The sequence below is a fragment of the Manis pentadactyla genome, chromosome 5 (assembly GCF_030020395.1).
Source record: "Manis pentadactyla isolate mManPen7 chromosome 5, mManPen7.hap1, whole genome shotgun sequence".
NCBI lineage: Eukaryota > Metazoa > Chordata > Mammalia > Pholidota > Manidae > Manis > Manis pentadactyla.
In genome coordinates, this window is record NC_080023.1 from 170,974,285 (window position 1) to 170,995,658 (window position 21,374).

Sequence of the window (21,374 nt, forward strand, 5' to 3'; positions counted from 1 at the left end):
GTTGTAGGAAAAATGTACATCCTTAACTCCCAGAAGCACATGCAGGGCAGCAAGATGCTCACACTGTGAGATGTGCATGAGAAATGGGACAAGAGGTGGTCTCATTTTCCATCTGCCTCCTCATGGAGTGAGACTGGTGGAATTCCCTGTGCTCCTCTCCCAGTCAGCACTCTGCTCTGTGCACAGGTGGGCGGGTTTGCATGGGTGCAATGTGCATGTAATGCGACTCTGCTCTGTCACCTGCTTATAAGTAGTTGCCCTGTAAATAATTTTCTCCTATTTTGGAGAGCAGTGCTGGTGTGTGGAATCTTAGCGACACACACTAAGGAAGTCCCTTAATCTCTCCATTCTTCCCTTTTCCATTCTCGCTTGTCTTCTCTCCCTCCTTCTCAAAACTTATCTGGACATCACAAAATGGATTGCATTCCCAACGTGTCATCATAAACTGATTTCCCATAAACATCCATTAGACTGTTGTTTAAGCTAAAGGATTGAGTTGAAATTCTGAGAGGTAGTGGCTGATGCTGAGGGCTGCTGCAAACACGGGCAAGAAGGACAATTAGGTGAAGGGAAATGCTAAGAGCCTATTATGAGCTTTCAGCCAGGTGTTGTCAGTGGCAAATGAAAATAAAACATGGCCCTGCCCTCATCGACTGTACAATTCTGATGTGTGTGTGTGGGCATAGCTGACAAGTATCAGTCAAGCAATCACCCAAATCCTGTACCTGCCCTTGTAGGGAGTTACGCAGGAGAAGAAGGGGATGGGGGAGGTCGGGCACGGGCCCAGGGGCCAGTCGTCCTGGGCTGGCAAGCGGGTTTCTCCTTATCCTCACCGGTGATCCTGGGCAGATGACAGACCCTCTGTTTCCTCAGGTGTGACATGGGGAGAGTTCTAAACCCACTGTATAGGGGGATGGTGAGGACTCATGAATCCACGTGGGTTAAGCGCTCACAGAGTGTCTGGTGCAGAACTACCAGCACCCAGTTATCACTGGTTGTTACCATCATGGCCACAGCTTGCTGGTCGGTGTTCACTCTGGCAACCTGCTCAGGGACTCAAGCAGTAGTCAACACTCCTGTTGCCCCACCCAGATCCCCTCGTGCCCTTTACCCATTGGGGTGCCCCCCAACTTCTGCATGGTTCACGCCTAATGGTGGGTGCGAGTGGCCTTCCTTATAGACCACCCTCTGGCCACTGTGACCATTTTGCATGGACACGCTAATGGCTGGAGGAACCTCAGAGTTTCCATCCCTATGGTGCAGCCTGCGGTGCCTCCTCACAAAGGGCAAACGGTGCTGCAAGCCACAGAGCTCCCGGGGGGTCACGCTGAGGCTGGAAGCCTGCTGCCCTCCACCCGGCTGCCCTCCCAGTTCTCGCCTGGGATCACTTCCTGGATGAATCCTGTCCCAGGCCAGCCTCTGGGGATCTCAGTCATCAAGGAAGACTTCCTCCAGGAAGCTAGAGCTGGGCTCTGAAAGGAGCGTAGGAGGAGAGCAGGTAAAGAAAGGGTGCCAGGGCCACGGAGGGCAGGAGGAAGAGCTGCAGGAGCAAAAACTCCCGAGCAGATAGTGTTCAAGGAACAGGAGAAACTGGCTGAAACCAGTGTGGCGGGAAGCCAGAGGCAAGCAGCAGTGGGTGGAGGGGGCTGGGTGGCGCCTGTGGGTCCTGCTCCAGGGACTGGATCTTCACGTAAGAGCAATGGGACACCACAGATACAGGGACTGAAGCAAGAGCGTGAAGAACAGCCCGGATGGAGGCAGGACGGAGGTCGGGGGAGTCCCTGCAGTGGTCCACAGGGAGGCCGGTGGGGACTGAAGAGATGGATCGGAAAGTACCGGAGAAGCAAAATAAATGGAAAATTATTTTGCCACGCGAACGATCGTCTTTCTCTACTACTGAGATCCAGATTTTTGTAAGGGTTGACGTTGTGATACAGGGCTTGGAAGATGGCCATATGAGAACATTTTCTAGTGAGACAAAGTTTGAAATTTTAAACTTTGTTGTAACAAATGTGACAAAGAGGAAACATCTCTCAAACATGTGAAAACTTTTATTCTTGCTCTCAGGGAATTCAACTAACATATACAGATAAAATCTCACAACACACAGATTTATTGTTCTAAAAATAATTTTATGGTTGGAAGAAAGTGTATACCTATTTTAGCGATGTGTACATATTCAAGTATAAAGATATACGTATATGTCTGAAAAATTCTGAAAAGGGAAATCTTTATCAAATATACAGAAGTATATAGTATTTTAGGAAAAACAGTAGGAAAAATGTATGAATAAATTACTTAATTGTAAATACAATTTTTAAGAAACTTTTATAAGAATTGCATAATCTCTCTGCATTTTCCATTTACAAAATCATATTTTTCCAAGGAGTTCAAATCACATAACATGGGTTATATAATTAATAGTTAATCTATAATGTATGCACATTTTACTGCTGTCCCAGTCTGTAGTTTGGAAATTAAGGCATGGGAAGTCACTGAATATTTTTTAAGCTCTGACTGAATTTTAGAAAATTGCCCTAAACCACAGATCCTAAATCAAATACCATATATACCTGAAAAAATAAACAAATTGCCATTAACAATTTAAAAACTGCTGATCTACTCCTTAATGCCACAGAGGAAATACATTAACTAAATAATGAATTTCAAGATCCATTAACAAAATGATGCCACAGTAAATCATTAAGGTATTCTTAGATAAGAGGTTCTGACTTTGTTAACATACTTCTTAAAATAGAGGTATTCTCTCATTTCCAATAATGTTTCTATTTCAAAACAGGAAAAATGCAGTTTCATAGGGACCTGATAACTTTAACCAACATTTACTTTTGCTTACGATATTAAGCAAGTGTTTTTCCAAATATTACATTCAGCAGTTACAATAAGTGGACTGTCACTATTAGTCCAAGCCCCAAGCAATTGAGCTATAGTAGGTCTTTCATTGTGAAATATAAACTTAGTTTTGAGAAGTAAAGACTCAAGCAGTGAACTGGGTAGGGCAGGAGCAGAAACATTTAGGGACTTTACTGGCAACTGCCCAGATTCCCTATCATGGCACGGAAGAGGCAAGAGTAAACAGGACCATGGGCAAGTCTACCTAAGTCGGGATGTCAGTTCAAGCCAGCGGCATACCCTGCAAGGTGCCTTGTATTCCGACATGCCACTTCCCTGAGTCAGACAGTCTTAATAAATACCATCAGCTATATGGACAATGCAGCTTCCAGAACAAGTATCCTGAAGAAGGATATAGATACCTGGACTCAAATGTTCTTTATCTGCATTTCATGCTCTCATTTTTGAAGTTGGCTTTCCAGTAACGTAGACGCTATAAGCACCAACCACTCTTGCAGGAGGGTAAGTTGCTGCTCTTGGTCTTGGTAAAAAACAAAACAAAAACAAACCTGGAAAATAAAGTGTTATCTTCATTATATATCAAAAAAGTGTAATTAAATGAGAGGAATTATCAGCAAAAGTAAATGCTAAAACTAAGTGCCATGGGCTCATGCCAAAGGCATGTGGTTCTCTATGTTATCATAGTATGTATCACATGCATGTTGTCCTTGCTAAATACAGGGAGTTTCAAATGTAAGCTGGAATTCTATCATTATCTTACTTGAATCAACTCTGTTGGGATGCTCAGAATCAGATAACTGCCTAGTGGTACGGGACACTTGGGGAGGAATTAATTTGGGCCTCATTCAGAAATTCTATCTGTAAATGCCCATTTCCTTAAATAACCCACCTATCAGCAAATGCCCATTACCTTTCTGTTAGCAAATAGCAACTAATTCTAGGCAAATTCTAGGAGATGTTGTTGACAGGGCAGAATGATGAAGGCTAAGTTTGAATACTAATATGTAATTTGACAAGACCTTATTTTAGAAATGTCCTATTTCCACATAAGATGATATTTGAGGTTTCTTATCCTACATTGCTTTGATCATTTCAATAGTTAGAAATTCATTTTATTGTGTCCGAGGGAAACATAACAATGGAAAAACTCATCATTTCATCAGGAAAATTATTGCTTGGGAATAAGTATACTGTTACCAAATAAGTGTACTATAGACCTGTGTTAATTTAAAGGAAATAATTGAGTAATAATTAAATAAATAGTTGTTGGTATATGAATATGGCAAAACTCATGAAGGTGGTATGAGAACACCCGTATTGCCAGAAAAGTTAGTGAATGGCTTACTGCAGGAAAAGTATCACATCGTATTTAATACAGGCTGATAAATATAAATACCATATGCCAGCGGTCCATAAACCAAGGCCCTGTGGTCAAATAAGACCCACCGCCTGTTTTTATAAGTAAAGTTTTATTGGGACACTACAGAACAGAAGGATAATAAGTCCGTGTCATGTAACATAAGTTTTAGCAATTTGTTTCAGCAGCAATAGAAAAGCAACACAATGGCCATACCTATCCATTGACAAATTGTCTGCTTTCAAGCTCAAGGCAGAGTTAAATGGATGTGAGCCAGACCTTATGGCTTGCAGAGCCTAACATATTCTGGATCTTTATAGAAGAAGCTTGTCCACCCGATATTCACATGCAAAACCTGTAATAGCCGCTTGTATTTACTGAGCACTTAGTTGATGCCCGGCTTTGGACCAAGTATTTAGTATTCATATAACCTTTCTGGATAGATATTACTTTGGTTCCCATTTTACAGATGGAAAAAAAAAATGGGGACAGAACAGTTAAGTAACTGCTCAAGGTTACCTGGCCAATCAGTGGTGAGCAGGGATTCAAACCCCAGTCTGGCTGCCTCTCGAGTGTGGCTCAGCCCTCTGGTCACTCACAGCCCCCCCAGATGCTCACCTGAGGCCCCTCATCGCTGATGGAAAGCGATGGGGAGCTCCCGGCTGGGCACCAGGAGGCCGAGGTGCAGCATCTCCACAGGCTCGTTGTCTGTGGCCACGATGTCGTATTTGCGGACGATCTGGAACACACATGCCCAAGGAAGCAGAATTACCCCTCTTCGCCTGCCTTGTGGAATAGCACAGAATACAAATGCACAAGTCTGCTCAGAGATTTACCCAGCAAAGAGCCAAGTGGAGGTGGAGTTCAGCTAACCGACGACCGATGCACATTCTCTTCCCAATGCCAAAGGGAAGATGCGCAAAAGGATTGATCTTTCCCTTCTTCTGAAGCCATCGTTCAGGCCTAAACTGACTTGAATCTTCAAAATTTTCTTCATTGGATCCCAACACCTGTGTATTTAGCATCAACACTGTCTAAAAACACACAAACACAAAGTACTTAAAATAATCAGAAGAAAATATTTGAGTAACAAAATTTACAAAAGCAATCTTACAAATGTAAAAGTAACCCACAAAAATTTATAATAGTGATGCTTGCCAACTTGTACTGAATGCTTGAAATGTGCCAGGTAATAAATAGGTAAAGAGCTTTAAAATTGTGCATCACATTGTCATATAAACTCATGTGGTAGATTCTATTATTAGCCCCATTTTATAGATGAGAAAACTAAGGCTCACAGAAGTTAGTAACTCACTCAAGGCTATAACTGAATCTAGGTCTCTCTGTCTCCATAACCATTATTCCTAATATGATTACTATGTAACATGTCAACTATGTACTACAATCTACATATTCCCAAAATGAATGCTTTCCAGTAAAAATGTTTAGGGATATCTGATGAATATTTGGAAAGTGTATCTTTCAAAGCTCTGTAAGGTACACAAGGTACAAGTGATACTTACTCCTTTGGGTAAAGCATATTCACCAAGAACCACTGCTTTATCAAGAGTCCGAGTTGTGAATGGCACACTTGGGGTAAGCCTGAAAGAATGAAATCAGAGATATACAGGTGGGCACAGAACTTGGTCTGTACCAAGTTCTAGGTCATGTGTCAGTGGGACTACATTCTGGATAAATAATTGCTGCATGCATTCATAGTCAAAAAGGGAACATGATCACAACTCTTCATAAAGAAATTTGGTCTCTTTTTTCCCAATATTTACAGTCTCTTGTTTTTATTCCTTATCTTATTGTGTTGGTTAAAACCTCCAGTATAAGCCTGCTTAGTAGCTATTAATAGTGTTTCGTTCTAGACTTCAAATGTGGGTTTTTCATGCTTTACCCTTAAACTTAATATTTGTTCTAGTTTTCTCTTACCTACCCTTCGTGGAGTTAAAGTGATTTGCCTCAAATCCTAAGATGTGAGTTTTGTTTTCTACAAAGGGTGTAAGAAAGAATTTTCAAAAACATTTTCTACCAAGGGCTCAAAAACAAAGATGTCTCTATGTCTCATCAAAGAATAATATGGTTCCCTCGCTGAGCTCTCATCTCACATCCTTGGGTCCTACCTCCAAAAGTCACTGCTTACAGCATTCATTGGCATGTGGTTGTTACCAGTTTAAAGGGGAAGGTCACTGACTTTCCAAGATTAAATAGAATTTGCCCAAATGATTTAGGTATTGAGTAGCAAAAAAGGAAGATGGTCCTAAGGCTCTTTTTTTGAGTTGGATACATGTTAATGAATCCACTGTGGGGGCTGTCTATGGGCAGGAGACCCCTTGTTACATATTTAAGAGACCAGGTTCCTAACATAGTCATATAGGCTTAGGGATGTATTCTTACCTCATAGATTCTTTCACACAGGCTCTTAAATATGGCATATTCCTCAAATCCTCTGCCCGTGGCATCTGATTCTCAGGCAATATGCTCTGAATTTCCTTAAGAAGCTTGAGTTGCACATGGGGATTACGGGATAAATTGTAGAGAATCCACATTAAGCTGTTTGCCATCTGAAAGACAAATGGACACAAATTTGAGTTTCTGCACATAACCGACCTTGAAACCATGATAAGCTGAACAGAAGGTGATATGGTGCCCAGCACCATGCTCTGCAGACGTATCAATGACACTTTCACATGTACCCTTAATTGTTGTGCTTTAAATATAATATAGGAAAAGTCAGATTTATTTTACAAAACATGTCAGTTAAAGATAGCTTATTTACTGAGGGAATCAAAATAGAATCCTTTAAATAATCAACTGCATTGGGATACTTAAAATATACCTGGGTACAAAAATCATTGGAACACAAGGAGAACATGTAAAACTGGTGAAGTGAAAGTAAGACGGGTGAACTGTGCTATTTACCAAGATGTTACACCATTGGGGTAACTGGGTGAAGGATACAAGGGACTCCTCTGTTTTTCCAAGAACTGCATGTGAATCTATAAAGATCTCAAAATAAACATTAAAGTAAAAAATCATTTCATGTAAAAGACTGATACAAAAATTTAGCTGGGGAGAAAAGGAGAGCCTCAGAGTGTTGGTGATAAGAGGTTGTTTCTTTATTTCTTTAATTGTGATGGTGCAAATGCACAAGAAACTGCATTTCTAGAATTCAAAGAGGTTTTCCTGCTACACCCTATAAAGGTAGGACAAAATAAAAGGGCATCATCTATACGCAGGGTCTCAGCTCCATGCAAAGAGCCCTAGCAGTTGGATGTCAGCACCAACATCAAAAATTATAGCATCAAATTGTATTTCAAGGAAGCAGCAGTTTCAAAGGCTTATGGCCTCCCAGGGGCATCGTTTATTGCCTTTCCAAAGGCAACAAGAAGAAAAAAATATTGGCCGAAAGAGCCAGTGTAGCTTTTAGCTTCATAATATTCACCACTGGTAGTCAGATGTATTTGTTTTTTAGCCCTTTTTTTAAAGCTAATTTAAGCCAAATATTCCCGTAAAAAAATGGTCTTTGTGTCTTCCCTCTGCAGACATGAAGACGCTTTTGTTAAATGCCGTGTGCCACTCAGAGAAATGAGCAAAGTGCAAGACGATGTGAAGCCAATGGCATTTACTATTTTGGGAAGAAGATGCCTCCAAGACAGGCTTCTTCATGTCAGAGGACTGGCAGCCTCAGCTGCAAATAAACCATGGACGGCATTATTATAAGAGTCCGAATTACAAAACAGGAAGAGGGCGTAGCCACCAAATTAGATATACACTTTCAAATTTCTCTGATTTTCCAAATGTGACTTCCAGAAGAGCCAGGACTAAAAAAGAAACATTTGACCATATCAGTGTGTCCCTTCCCGCAAATACCAAATGAAATTTCCCAAAGGCAGATAACTGTAGCTTTCACCAAAGCCAAGTAAGCCAGCCTGGGCCTGGGAGGGTAATGTCTCAGGCAAAACCGTTCCAGCTTGACCTCCACAGAGCAGACCCGTCTCATAGCTGAGCTGGCATCCCTGCTTCCACTCTTCCTCTGCTAGTGCTCATTCTCCACCCATCAGCCAGATCCCACTTTTCAAGACATAAATTTGATGGGGCTACTTCCTTGCTTATAATGCTCTGAGAGCATTTCCATCACAGGTGTAATAAAATCCAAATGCCTCACTAAGACACCTGCTAAACATGGCCCATCAACTTCTCCAAGGTCAATTTGACCACATCTGTTAGGTCTCCAGCTTCATGCCTCTTTCTGCCCCAGGGCCTTTGCCTGTGCTGTTTCCTCTGCCAGGAGTACAGATTTCCCCATGGCTGGCTCCTCATTGTTCCTGAGTCAGCTCCAGTATTGCTTCTTTAGAGAGGGAGCACTGTACCCCATCTCCATTTCTTTCTATTACATCACTCTGATGGTTTCTTCCATGTCCTGTACCACTCTCTGAATGACCATGATGATTTGTTTGTTTACATATCTACTGTGGTTTTCCCCCCTAGCAGTTAAGTTCCACAAGGGTAAGGACCTCTGTCTCTGGTTCATGGTGATTTCTCAAGCACCTGAAACAGTGCCTGGGACACAGTAGGCCCTCAATAGTTCCTGTGCACCCCAAAATAATTCATTTATTTAACAAGTATTTACTGAGCACCTACTACACTCTAAGTACTATCCCACATCCTGGGAATAAAGCAGAGACAGGGCCAAGTCATCACACTTATGAAGTTTACATTCTAGTTGGAATGTGGAGTTCATTTCCCAGTTCAGAAAAAAAAAAAAAGATGGGTGAAGCTTTATCTTTATCACTCTGAAGAGCCTCTTAGGATAAGGGATTCAATGGGAAAACGAATAGCAGGAGGAGAACTGACCACCCTGCTACTCTATCTGATGTAAAAACCCCTACATTTTCTTCAGACGAGAAACAGCACAGAAAGGGGAAAACATGGAAAAGAAATGAACTAGTCTAGAATCTTCTTAGAGACGGTAGGTGTATGAAATGTAGAACCTATGAGGAATATTAACATACATCTCTCCAATGAGAGTTCAGTAAAAGAATCAAAGAAATTAAGCCCACCTGAATACCTATCAGTGTTAGTGTTTGGCATCTGGCTGTACAGTGTACCTACTTCCTGGGACTATCGACCAGGGTGAGGCCAGAACTTTAGTACTGAAAATGAACTGTTTCATTTAAACTGAACTCAAGTTTTCCCAAACTCGCTATGGTGACATTTTTAAACAACAACAAAAAATATTATTGAACTGGCAAGAAAATATTCCAGTATTTTTGGAGTAAGTAAGCACAGTTAGGCATGTTGAGGGAACATGCACAGCCATTTGAACTATATCCAGTTTTTAAAACCTAGATTATCTACCTTGCTGGGGGTTGGAATTCACTGCTTCTCCACTTACATCCTACTCAGGATTTTTGTCACTTGAACATGTGAATTCTTCTCTCATGCTTAAGCATCGAGGCCGTAGCATCTACGTTGAGACTGTTTATTTTTGCTACAGCAGTGCTCAGTTATCCCTTGTGAAATGAGTTGAACGACTGTTTAAAATTCATCTTGAAAAAGACCTTACAGAATATTGAGCAAATGAAAGTCAGGCCCACCCTACCGTTTCCACGGCAGCCAGCTGCAGCTCGGTGACCGCCGCGTACAGCTCTTTCTTTGACAGCTGATTCTGGTGATAAATATCACAAAGGAAATCCGTGCTGGGCTGCCCAGAATATTTCTCTAACCGGTTGTTGATACAAGATTTGACTATGAGAGAAGAGAAGAGGGAAGAGAAATCAGCTGCAAATTGGGCTGAGGACAGAATGAATGGGAACCAAAGATAAAAACCCTCTGCTACATCTAAAGGGGCCTTTCAGAGACACTGACAATTTGTTAGATAAGCTAATATGGCACTGTTGTAAGTCAGCAAGGACTGATCAATGCCCACATGAGCAGAGCGTTTCAACTTGAATGTGCACAAGAATCACCTGACCACCTCTTACAATGTAGATTCTGAATCAGGTCTGCAATGGGCCTGGAAGTCTGCATTTCTAACAAGCTCCCACGTGACGCTGATGTTTTTGGTCTGTAGGTCACATAGTGAGTAGTAGGTGCTTAAAGCTTGAAGTGATGAGACAGAGGTGAGATTTGGGTCCACTCTCAGAATCAGAACGTGGACCCAGAACCAGGTGTCTGGTTGATAAGGTTACTAATTCAGGCAAAGTAGGATTCAGCTCCCAAGTCATGGCAGGGAGAAGCCCCTCTCCCAATCTTATCAAGCATAAGCACACACATAAGTGTAGTGCCCATACCTGCTGGCAATACAGTAAACATTCCTGGTGTTTGTGAAGTACGTCGAACTGTACCTCCGTCACTTTAATCTGGTATGCAAGCCACCACCAGAATAATCATGATGGGGATGATGCAATAACAATGACGATAATAAATGTGACAGCTGTTCAAGTCTGAGCTTTGGGAACCCTTCTGCCTGGCTTCAAACCCTGGCTTTGCCAGGCTAGCCTGGGATCTTGAGAAAGTTGTTTGACTTCTTTGTGCCTCTGTTCTGATCACTGAGGACCTACCTTACAGGCTTTTTGGAGGGAATTAAATGAGTATATGTAGGTATGTAAATATATATAATATAATAAATAGAAGGGAGGACCCTTATGTTAGTATGTATTAGTGTGTGTGTGTGTGTGTGTGTATGTGTGTATTCATAGAACAATACCTAGCACCAAATAGTCCCTCCATAACAATGTAGCAGAATCATCTCTGATCCATTAAGATATTGTAATATGCCAGGTTTTTATGTCATCTACACTAGACTTAGAGAGAGGTACATGGAGGTAGAAATTAGTGCATTTTAGAGAAAAGACACCTGAGGATGAACAGGAGGCAGCCCATTTGGCCGGCCCACCACATCAGTGACAGAGCTGGGATTTGAGCCTAGGCGTCTCTGAAGCTGAAGTGCTTGCCTTTAACCACACCCACTTCAGAGACTGCCGAAAACCACCTCCTGTCTTTTCCTTAGAATTCATCTGCACCAGGCTGATCCCCCAACTTGGGTTTGCAAAGGCTGAGAGAATCAATAGGAGGAGCAACGGCATAAAGGATCATGGTGGTCAGGCCACAAAGATCAGAACTTCCAGAACTTGCTGCAGCAGCTCCGGACCGGTTGCTGGGGATGTATGGCCGTATTACCTGATTTGAAGATGGTGTCCCAGGCCTGCGTGTGGGCCTGCCAGACCTTCGTGTTGAGGCTCTGGTGCAGCTCCACTGGGGTGACCATCATCCTCCCGAACGTGCCCATCATCTGTGAGGAGCACAACTGCCTTTTCATCTGCGCTCTCCTCCCAAAGACCCTTCCGTTCCAGAAGAGGGGCGTTCTAACTGTGCCCCATGCTCCCCAGGCCTGTCCATACCAGCCCTAGACACAGTACTCTCCCCAGCCCCGGTGCTGTAATGAAAATAATCTTTGGGGTGAATTTCTACTGGATATACTTAATTAAAAATTTCATCTTATGACCTAAACATGAAAAGAAAAAGGAAAAGGAAAACTAACTTTCATATTCACATCAATTTCCAATAATTTCCTAACCAATTTTGTAGCATCTCCCATATCCACATAGGACCTACATGATTCAAAAATTTTAAACCTAAACATGTTCAGACTCTTTTTCAAATAGTATGTTGATTAACTGACCTTTAACTGAAATACTTGAGCTTTGCCTAATGATCTCACGGGCTCCTTTACTGTATGTGCACATATGCACATGCATACAGGAAAATGCATAATACATATTAAACTGAACCCCTGACTACTGTCGTAAATATGTGTGTGTGCCACTCGTGGGGAGCCACCGCGACTCCCATTTGCTAAGTCCCCTGAATGAGCAGTCGGGAAACCTGCTGTCTTAGAGAGGATGCTCACTGTTTTGACGGCTGTGATGAAATCCAAAGCTTCCTCTCCTGCATTCTTCTGAAGGAGCCCAAATCTCTTCCCATAGAGCACAAGGCAGATGCCTGTTATTTAAAATAATCAACACATTACATGATGGCAGCCACAGTGGAGTCTAAGATTTGCTGGCTGCTAAAGACTCAATTCTGTTTCTCATAAAGTGAGGTCTTTTTAAGACCAAAGGCAAGAGTCTGAGAGAGTCTAAGAGAAATGGGCATGGCCACTCTCCCTTCTCTTTCTAGAATTATCTCCAGGTCCAACGATCCACCCCTCTGCAGGTCAGAAGTGCCACTGTGAAAATGTAGCTATTTTTATACATGAGTAAATCTCTCCTGTAATGTCTAGTTTTTGTCAGTTTATCACTGATACCCTATGTAGCAGACCTTGTTAATGGCCTACCCAACACTCATTCTTCCCCCCCTTTTCCCTAAGAGAACCTGTTTTACTTAGAGGGTCCATGTATCAGTCCTCAGGCCATAAATCAGGATTGATCTGTTCCCTGACTTCCCAAGCTTCCTGTGGCAGCCGGAGCAGCCACCCGACCCAGGTCTGGTCAACGAGACAAAGGGGAACATCTTTTGCTTTGTTGATAAAGGGGTACAAGGACAGCTGCCTTAGCTCTTCCCTCTCTTTCTCCTTGTTTTTGCCTGCAATGCAGAGGGGAGACCAGGAGGGCACCAGCCATTCTGCAACAAGCCAACGAGCTGAGGATGGGTGAGCACAGAGACGGCTCAGGCTCGGGTCCCCAGGAACAATGCTTAGTGCCGGCTGGGGACCGCCTTCTTCCAGACTTCTTTCATAATGCCAGACAATAATTTTTAAACCACCACAGTCAGGTTTTCTTTGACTCACAATGAAATGCATTCCATGCTCTTTAATTTAGTATTTAATTTAGGTATTTCCAGTGGACAGTTTCCAAAACACACTTTTCTTCTCCTCTATAATCATTCCCTCTTTATTCTAGTCATCTTTCCCTAACACCACTGCGGATTTCTTATTTGTAGGGGGCTTTCAGTGTGCTTAGGTGATTGGCCCATAACTTTAAAGTGGAACTGATCTCCTGGGAGGACAGATCAGGACAGAAGCCTTCATCCCAAGGTTTCCCTCTGACCCTTCCCATCAGCAGCCAGAGTGATTCCTTCCAGCACATCAGACCTCACCACCTTATGCTAAAAACACTTAACTCTCGCTCCTATGTGCTCCTAGCTTCAAAGCCAACCCTCAGCCCTGGTTTATATGGACTCCCATGGGCTGGCTGCCACCTTCCCCACTTGCCATGCTTCTCCCTTGTATGACAAGCTCCTGTCATTCTAAATGACTAACAGAATCCATTCTGTTCCTTCTGCCTGGAACAGTTCTCCTAGTCTCACTTCCACCTGGAGAACTCCTACTCATCCACCAGGCCTTAGCTGAGAGGGCACCACCACCATGAAGCGTCCCTGACTGAGCTCAGCTGGGCAGCCCTCTGGGATCTCCCACAGCCTCGGCCCTCCTCGGCCAGGTGCCACTTTGCTGACATGGCCTGCTCCCTTGCCTGTACCCCCATGAGGCAGCATCCCCGTGAAGGCAGGGCTCTGTGCTTTGCTACTAGAGTGCTCCTTGGAGAAAGTGATCATCTCCCCTTCTGTTCTGAGCCCTCCATGGCTCCCCCTCTGACTCAAACTGAAAGCCCAAGGTCTTGCCTGGACCTACAGGCCCTGGCTTGACCTTTCTCAGCTCCTCTTTCCCCATCCCCGACAGTCTTCTCATGCCAGCATGCCTGAAGTTCCTCCCTGGGCACATTTGCACTTCCTGTCTTCACTGTCTGGAAAAATCCTCCCACAGATGCCCTGTGGCTTGCTCCTTCCCTTCTGCAGACCTCATTTCAAACGTCTCTTTACCAAAGCGGATTTGCCTCATTCAGGCACCTATGCTCTTTCTTGACTCCCTGACCCTTTGGCAGACTGTATATTAAAATGTGTTCACCTGTTGATTATCACCTCCCACTAGAATCTATGCTCTGTGGAAGCAAGGATGTTATCTTTTTTGTTCCCTGCTGTGTCCCTAGTATGGTGCCTGGCACATAGCACGTGTTCAATAAATGTTTGTTGAGTGACTTCATAACACCCCATGGCACAAAGCCTAAATGAAGTGCCTGAAAGCATTTAACGGGCTGCTAGGGCCTTGCCTAGTCAGCAACCGTGTATGATTACAGCAGAGTTATCGACAGAGCCATGTTTTATCCTCAAAATCACTTGCAAAGCAAAGGAACAAAACTTACTTTCAAATGACCACTTGTTCAGTTCACTGTATAAGTCTTCAATGTGGCCTCTCTCATCACACAGCTCATCTGTTCTAGCCACAAAATCAGCCAAGACCTTGAAAGAAAGAAGACACAGAAGAGACTTTTCAGCCAATGAAGGAAAACAAGAGTTGAAAGCTCAGTAAGCAAACTTTAGGTTTTGCTTCTTTCTATACTCACTGCCCAAAATATTATTCATTCTGAATCAACACCTGTAACAGATGCCGCACGGGAGCTCACCTTACACCCTAACAAACTTGTCCTGGGCTATTTCCTCAGCTTTTCCTGCAGCCACCCTGGAGCTTAAGTTTCAGCTTTTGATCTAAATTTAAGAAAAGGAAAACATTTCTTCTAATCAGAATGGGGAATAAACCACAAAGGAGGAATCAGCCAACTGTCCCTCTTGGCACATCTCAAAGGCTGCGATGCTATAACTATCCTGAGGTTTGCCGCTTCCATATCTGGGCAAGCAAACTTCTCCTTACTGGTTGGTATTATGTTAAACATGTTGGAACTGGAACCAGGAAATCTGCAAATTCTGGAGGCAGCCCCTTCACTAAATGGCTCTGGGACCTTGGACGAGTTACATAAGGCCTCTAAATGCCAGTTTCCAAAATCAGGCTTTTAACAAGGCTTGTATAGCACCAAGCACTGCCCCTGGTGTATTGTCTCAGTGGATCTTCACAGCAGCCTTGTGAGGTAGGACGTACCATTGGTATTCCCATTTCTTAGGCAACAGGTAAGAAAACTGAGGCTCTGAGAGAGGCTAGGACATTCACCCTTGGACACACAGCTGATAAATGGTCATCCTGGGGCCTGCAACAAGGTATATGTGGCTACATAGCCTACCTGTGTAACCGGGGGGCACGTTTAGCTTCCCCACACAGTGCATTGAAAGTACTTTGAATTTGCGGCAATCCAAAAATTCAGAGATTTCACATAAATATATGGACTAGCTACTACTTATCAGAAAATAATTATAATACAAGATGTGGGGACACTGGATCTGCATTCCCATGTGACAGTCATTTGCTGGAGCTAGGGCAGCTGTCCCCTTTGCAAAAGGCATGTACTCTTCTATTTGCTGAAATCCCTATTGGGCCTGCTTTATACATTTATATTAATTATCTGATCCCTGGAAGCCTCTGAGTCTGCAATCTCTCACCTATATGATCCTAACAGGGCCAAGTTCAGCTCAAAATACCCCAAGTGAACAAGAGTAGAAAGAGATTACAATATGCTTATATCCCTCCCTTGTGACCCCCCAATGGCTAAATGATAAAGCCTAAATACTTTAGCATGATACAGAAACATTCTGTCCAGCATCATTCATAGAGAGCCTCACTTCAGCTGCATTGAATGTATTATTTTCTCTGAATGCACCATGTCACCTCATGCCTCCCTATTTCCAGCAGACTATTCTGTTCTCTCTTTCCCCACCTGCTCTGACTTACAGACTCCTACTCATCCTGCAAAACCCAGCTCAAATGTCACACACATTATCTCATTTAACCCTCACAGCAAACCTGTGGAGTAGGAACTGTTACTCCTAGTTTATAGATTTGGGAAACTGAAGTTTAGGGTGTGGTATAAATAGGTTACATGGTCTGTGGGTGGAGGGCTGAGGTTCAAATCCAAGACTGTGGCATACCACAGTCTGTGTTCATAACTTCTCCCTTATTGCAATATTACTTTAAAAGAGTGAAAAAGGGAGGAAGGGTTTGGGGGCAGGAGGAGGTGGAGGGGAATGAGTAGAAAGGGGAAACTCTGCATCAGCCAAATTGCCCACTTTCCTCTCTGCATTTTGCAGCTGTGACTTGAAGCTCTGTAAATATCCCTCCCAGGCCCTTCCTGGGTCCCAGCAAACCTCATTGATTTTGTTGTCCAGCTTCATAATTTCTACTGGTTTCATTAGTTTCTTTTGAAAGGCACTGCGGACCCTCTGCCAGTCTTCTCCTTCCCTGCAGAGAAGTGGAATTATATGTAGAGCACATTGAAAAGAAGGGAAGGGAGAAGTAGAGATACTTCCAGCTCTGTACCTGTGTCAACTATCTAACCAAACGAATACTGAAAATCATGCCAAGAAATAGCAGAAAATATCAGCATTGGAATGAATATTCAGGGTGGGCTTGATAACAGGATGAAAAGCATCTTTCTTTCTAGCCAAGGATTGCAAAAGAAAGGTGAGGTCCAGATGCTTAAGGTCCAGGGCTTTTGAGGTACCCTTGCTGGGGCTGGCCTGGGAGGCCAGATAACTCGATTCCTAGCAGTAAGTGTGGGTGCATCAACACTGCCCTCACCCACAGTCCAGATCTGTTTGAGGAAAAATCCGGTCTTCTTTCAATCCATTGACTTGGGTTGAAAGGCACATTCACAAAACCCCTCATATTTAAAATATTGCCATTGCCTCCAAAAAACATCTGGTCTGAGATTCATTAGAATTGTAAAGAGCCTGTTCTCGATCATGCGCCCTTCTTCACTTGCCCCACTGCTGAGCATACAGCCTGTGATGCACCATGTATTAATATGGCTTTAATTCCAGTAATTATATTCAGACAAATACAACTATTAGGCATTACAATCCGGGGGTAAAAAAAAAAAAAGTGCTATCTTATTAAATACTAACAATTAAGTAGAGGAATCACATCACATTAAAGCATTTATCTATCTAAAAACACAATCTTGACACCCCTCCTCATCCCACCTTTTCAAGACCTGTAAGCCTCCATTCCCCTCCAGAAAGGTCAATGCCCAAAGCAAAGGGAAGGTGAACTTCTGGCATTTGAGCTCACAAGAGGGAGTTACAGAGAATTTTAAGGGCTAGTTTTGTTTGCCTGGCATTCTGACATCGGAACCATCATGAGTCTGAACACCACAATTTTTGGCATTTCTGTGATGGAAAAGCTTGGCGCTGCCCAGTTGCCCTGGAGCTCACATGGGTTGGGTGCCCACTGCCTCTGTCCCTCAACAGCCTCCAGTCTATGCAAGAACTGGAGGCTGCTCCAGGCAGGGGCGTTCATACTCGCTCTACGTGAGAGTCCAGCTCCACGGAATCCCTCCCCAATTTCCAAGCTAATCAGGCCTAGCCGCCGGCCCCCATCCTGCCACCTGCACTCACAGGATCAGCAGCCCGTAGCCCTCCTTGCGATAGTCGCGATAGGCCTTCCAGGGTTTGATCTCCAGCCGCTGGGGATAGGCGCTCTCGGTGCGATACAGCGCTTCCAGCAGGCACGGGGCGCCCAGGTGCACCGAGTCGAAGGAACCCAACTTCAGGCGGAAAATCTTGCCATACTTCTTGTGGTACTCTGCCTGCAGCGAGCCGGGCAGATGCGAGGTCAGCGTGCATCCCCTGCAGTCCCAGGAGCGCTTCTCCCTCCTCCTGCCTCCCCGGGCACGGGCGCGGCTGCGGCGAGGACACCCGAGCGCACCGTGCGCCCGCGCCGCGCGCCTTGGAGAGGGTTTGGAGTGCCCGGCAGGGAGCGGAGAGGGGATTGGGGAGCGACTAGGCGTTTACCAGAGTGTGGTGCTGTGTCTTGAGCCCGCCTTTCCAGAGTATCTCCAGCAGGCTGCCCAGCAGCGGCCAGTTGGTGGGGCCCGGCAGGGTGGCTGCGCTCTGCGCCTCGCCGGGTGCCACCAGCGGGCAGAGCGGCACCTCCCGCGTCGGAGGGGGCGCGCACGCCGTGGATGTCACCGGCCGGGGGGGCTGCCCCAGGCGGCGCAGCTGGCACAGGAAGGCGGCAAGGGAGCGGCTCTTGCTGATGGGGGTGCTCATGGCTGCGGTCTAGAGACCCGGCGAGCGAGGAATTGCGTGGCGGTGAGAACCGCAAGGTCGCTCAAGAGGCTCCGATTGGATCAGGGCGGGTGCGGGGCCTGGGGGCTTGACAGTTCTAGGAGAGGGGTTAAGAGGGCTAGTGGGTGTGCTGGAGCGGGTGGAGGGGGGCCAGGGAGCCGGGAGGACCTCGGCGAGGATGCTCGCCGCGGCGGGGTGCAGCGGCCTCGGGGCTGGAGCAGCGGTCCCGGGCTTGGGGGGTTCTTGGAGGAGGAAAGGTGGGTCCCGGGTCGGCCTGCGGACCAGGCTGACTTCCAGGTCTGGCGCTGCGCGGCGGGGGTGTCGAGGAGGCCAGACGAGATGCTGCTGGAGCTTCCTCCGGCCCCTTCCCGCACTCCATCCCGCGGACCAGGTATTTAAGGAGACAGGGCAGGCCCCGGGTGGCCAATGAGCACGCGGCCTGGGGCCGAGTGGGCCCAGCGGGCCGGGCCCGGCGCGAGGGCAGGTCTGGGGGTGGAAATGGGATGGAGTCAGCGAGGTGAGCGAGGGCGCCCGGTCCGGAGTGACCTGTGCGCTGCTCCCGGGCGGGAGCGCCGCCGGCTCCGCCCGGGGCTAATCCTCGGGGAGGCCACCGCCGAGTTCACACGGGTGTGCCCGGCGCCTCCCGCCCTCCCCCACTTGCACAATCGCGCTGCAGGGCGCCCAGGTCCCCAGCGTGCAGCCCCGGGAAGGCTGCCGCGGGCCCAAAAGCCGGCGCCTCACGGAAGCGGGTTTTTGCCAGTCTGGACGGAACTCTTCTTGGAGGTAGGTTGGTTTTCTGCGCCTCCCAAGGTGGAGAGGGTTTGAGACTTACTGAAAAGCATCCAGAGAGGCGATTTCTTTCTCTTAGGGGTCTTAACTTGGGCAAGGAGGGCCAGTTGAGTTCATAAACTTCTTCCCTGGCTGTTCCATTTTGGGGTCGTTATGAAGATTTAATGAATTAATACACGTAAAGCGCCTACCACAGAGCCTGGTCCATAGCACTCACTATAGTTATTACATCTGTAGATATTTGTGCAATAAATGCTGTGTGGGCGTGGCTCGCAGGTGACGCTAGGCCACCTCTCCCACGTGCATCAAGCCCTTCCCTCTTTCTGGAAACCGACTACGGCTTGCAATGGATGCGCAGGTGCCCACCCTCCCCACCCCGCTCTGCAAAGTCCATCCTAAGCAAGTACAGGGACGCACACACGGGATTTCTAGAGTCATCGTGGCTGGCAAGAGTGGAACTCGCTTTACAATTCAGGAAGAGAAGTTGGAGATTTTGTTGATTGTTTCAAAGTGATTCATAATCTTTCATTCTCATCCAGCGCAAGAACTGCCGCAGGCTAGCGGGCCGCCGAGGAGGCTGTGCTTCCGCTACTGGTTTTCCAGTCACGTGACTGTTTTCTGTTTTGTTTTTTTTTTTTAACCAAAGGGGAAAATCCTCTCCTAGTAAATTCACTGTAAACTTTTAGTTTGTTTCTTGAAAACTTTTTGTAGTCCAGCTGAAGCTGGAGCGTTGTCATTACTGATTTGTCCTGAGAGGTTAATGACTTAATAAAAATAACAGCCATATACATTTTATATTAATATAATTGTTATTATTATCTACTTACATAGAGAACTATATATACACTATATAATGCACATTATATAGCCTATGCTATAGATTACATACTAAATGTAATATACACTGTCATATATCATGTTACACATAATGAACACTCCGTAAATTGTTAACTCATATTGTTAAGTCAGCAAATTGAGTTAATCCCCTGTCTTATTCTTTCTTTTCTTTCTCTCTCTTCAGGCCATTAATTTCAGATTTTCTACATTTGTTTATGGGTTTGGCACTATGTGGCTTTACAAACTCCAAGTAGATACTTGCAAGTGTAGACAAGCATTAGTCTCACAATAGCCAGCAAGAAAATTTCTATTTCAGGGAAACTGGTTTCTCATCTCCAGAGGAGAAAGTCCCCAGTAATTTTTATAGTGGAATGCAGAGGAATGAAAGGCTGGTTCTTTGAAACTCAGTTGTCATCAGCCCGTACCCATCCTTGATGAGATGCAGCAAATTCAAAATGACTGCTTTGAACCCAGTCCCAGAAACTCACTCCTCCCCCTTGGCCTCATCCCCAGCTCATTGCTTAGTCTCTGTGAGTCATCCCGAAAAGGATCCTGCTGGGAATTACTAATGAGAGATCTTGAAGGGCCTCGGAAATGCCCACCATCATTACAGAGAGAGGCCCAGGCCCTCTATTTTGTTCTGGGAAATCTTACCGAGCCTTGAATGGATAATTACACTGCAGCCCTCACACCAAGCAGCCACAGATGACCAAGTGTCTGTGTATGTGTGCACGTGTGTGAGCATGTGCGGTAAGGGTGGGGCGGTCGAGTCCTTGGGAGGGTGATGGCTGGATTCTTCTGAAAAACACAAAACTCCTTCAAATATATGAAGTGGTAATATAGTTTTATGCTTCAAAGTTTTGGCTAAACTAGCGTGTGAGTCCAGATCTGCTTTCTGATTGTGGAACCTAAGAGGACTTGCTTCCCACATCTGTAGACTGGACTGTGTTCGAACCAGCCTCACAGTAAAGTTCAAGCCTCATGGAAATAGCAATAAAAATGATATCCAGTCTCATGGGATTCACTGGGAGAATAATGTATATGTAGTTCTTAACACAGTAAAGTGCTCAGTAAATATTACCTCATAGCATTGCTGTATTGCCTACCTCATATTCTGCAAACTACATATAAGAGAGTCAACTTACCAGGTCTCAACTATTATACTTGGTGTTCAGCTTAGTATTGCAATTTAGACTCAGGAAACTGTATAGTTGAAAAAATCCAAAGGAAGATTAGCAAAGACATGCTGTTGAGTTCAAATCCCAGCTCTTTCACTTAGCAGCCAGATAAACTTGGAATAATTTACTTGTCTGTCAGCCTCATGTACCTCATCTCAAAGTAGTAATAATGGTAGTACCCACCCAGTAGGGTCTTCTTTTTTTTTAGGGTGACAAAACATTGAAAGTTTCTTCTGTACAATAAAGGCTCCAGAATGTTTATTGTTCAAGTTACAGAGCTAAAAACTACAGGGGATGAGTCTCAAACAATTAAAGTCATA

At 45.0% G+C, this 21,374-nt stretch overlaps 1 protein-coding gene across 1 annotated transcript; it reads right to left on the reverse strand.

Annotated features, from left to right (window-relative positions):
- Nucleotides 1–2,033: 2,033 nt before the first annotated feature.
- LOC118920676 (1,25-dihydroxyvitamin D(3) 24-hydroxylase, mitochondrial) lies at nucleotides 2,034–18,452 on the reverse strand. Its single transcript, XM_057503096.1, has 11 exons — nucleotides 17,975–18,452; nucleotides 17,579–17,769; nucleotides 16,328–16,421; nucleotides 14,440–14,536; nucleotides 12,153–12,244; nucleotides 11,423–11,534; nucleotides 9,843–9,988; nucleotides 6,635–6,801; nucleotides 5,755–5,833; nucleotides 5,068–5,265; nucleotides 2,034–4,970 (listed from the first exon to the last, which is right to left on the reverse strand). The coding sequence occupies exons 1-11, from the start codon at nucleotides 18,230–18,232 to the stop codon at nucleotides 4,860–4,862; spliced, it is 1,545 nt and encodes a 514-aa protein (XP_057359079.1). The 5' UTR covers nucleotides 18,233–18,452; the 3' UTR covers nucleotides 2,034–4,859.
- Between the last annotated feature and the right edge of the window lie 2,922 nt (nucleotides 18,453–21,374).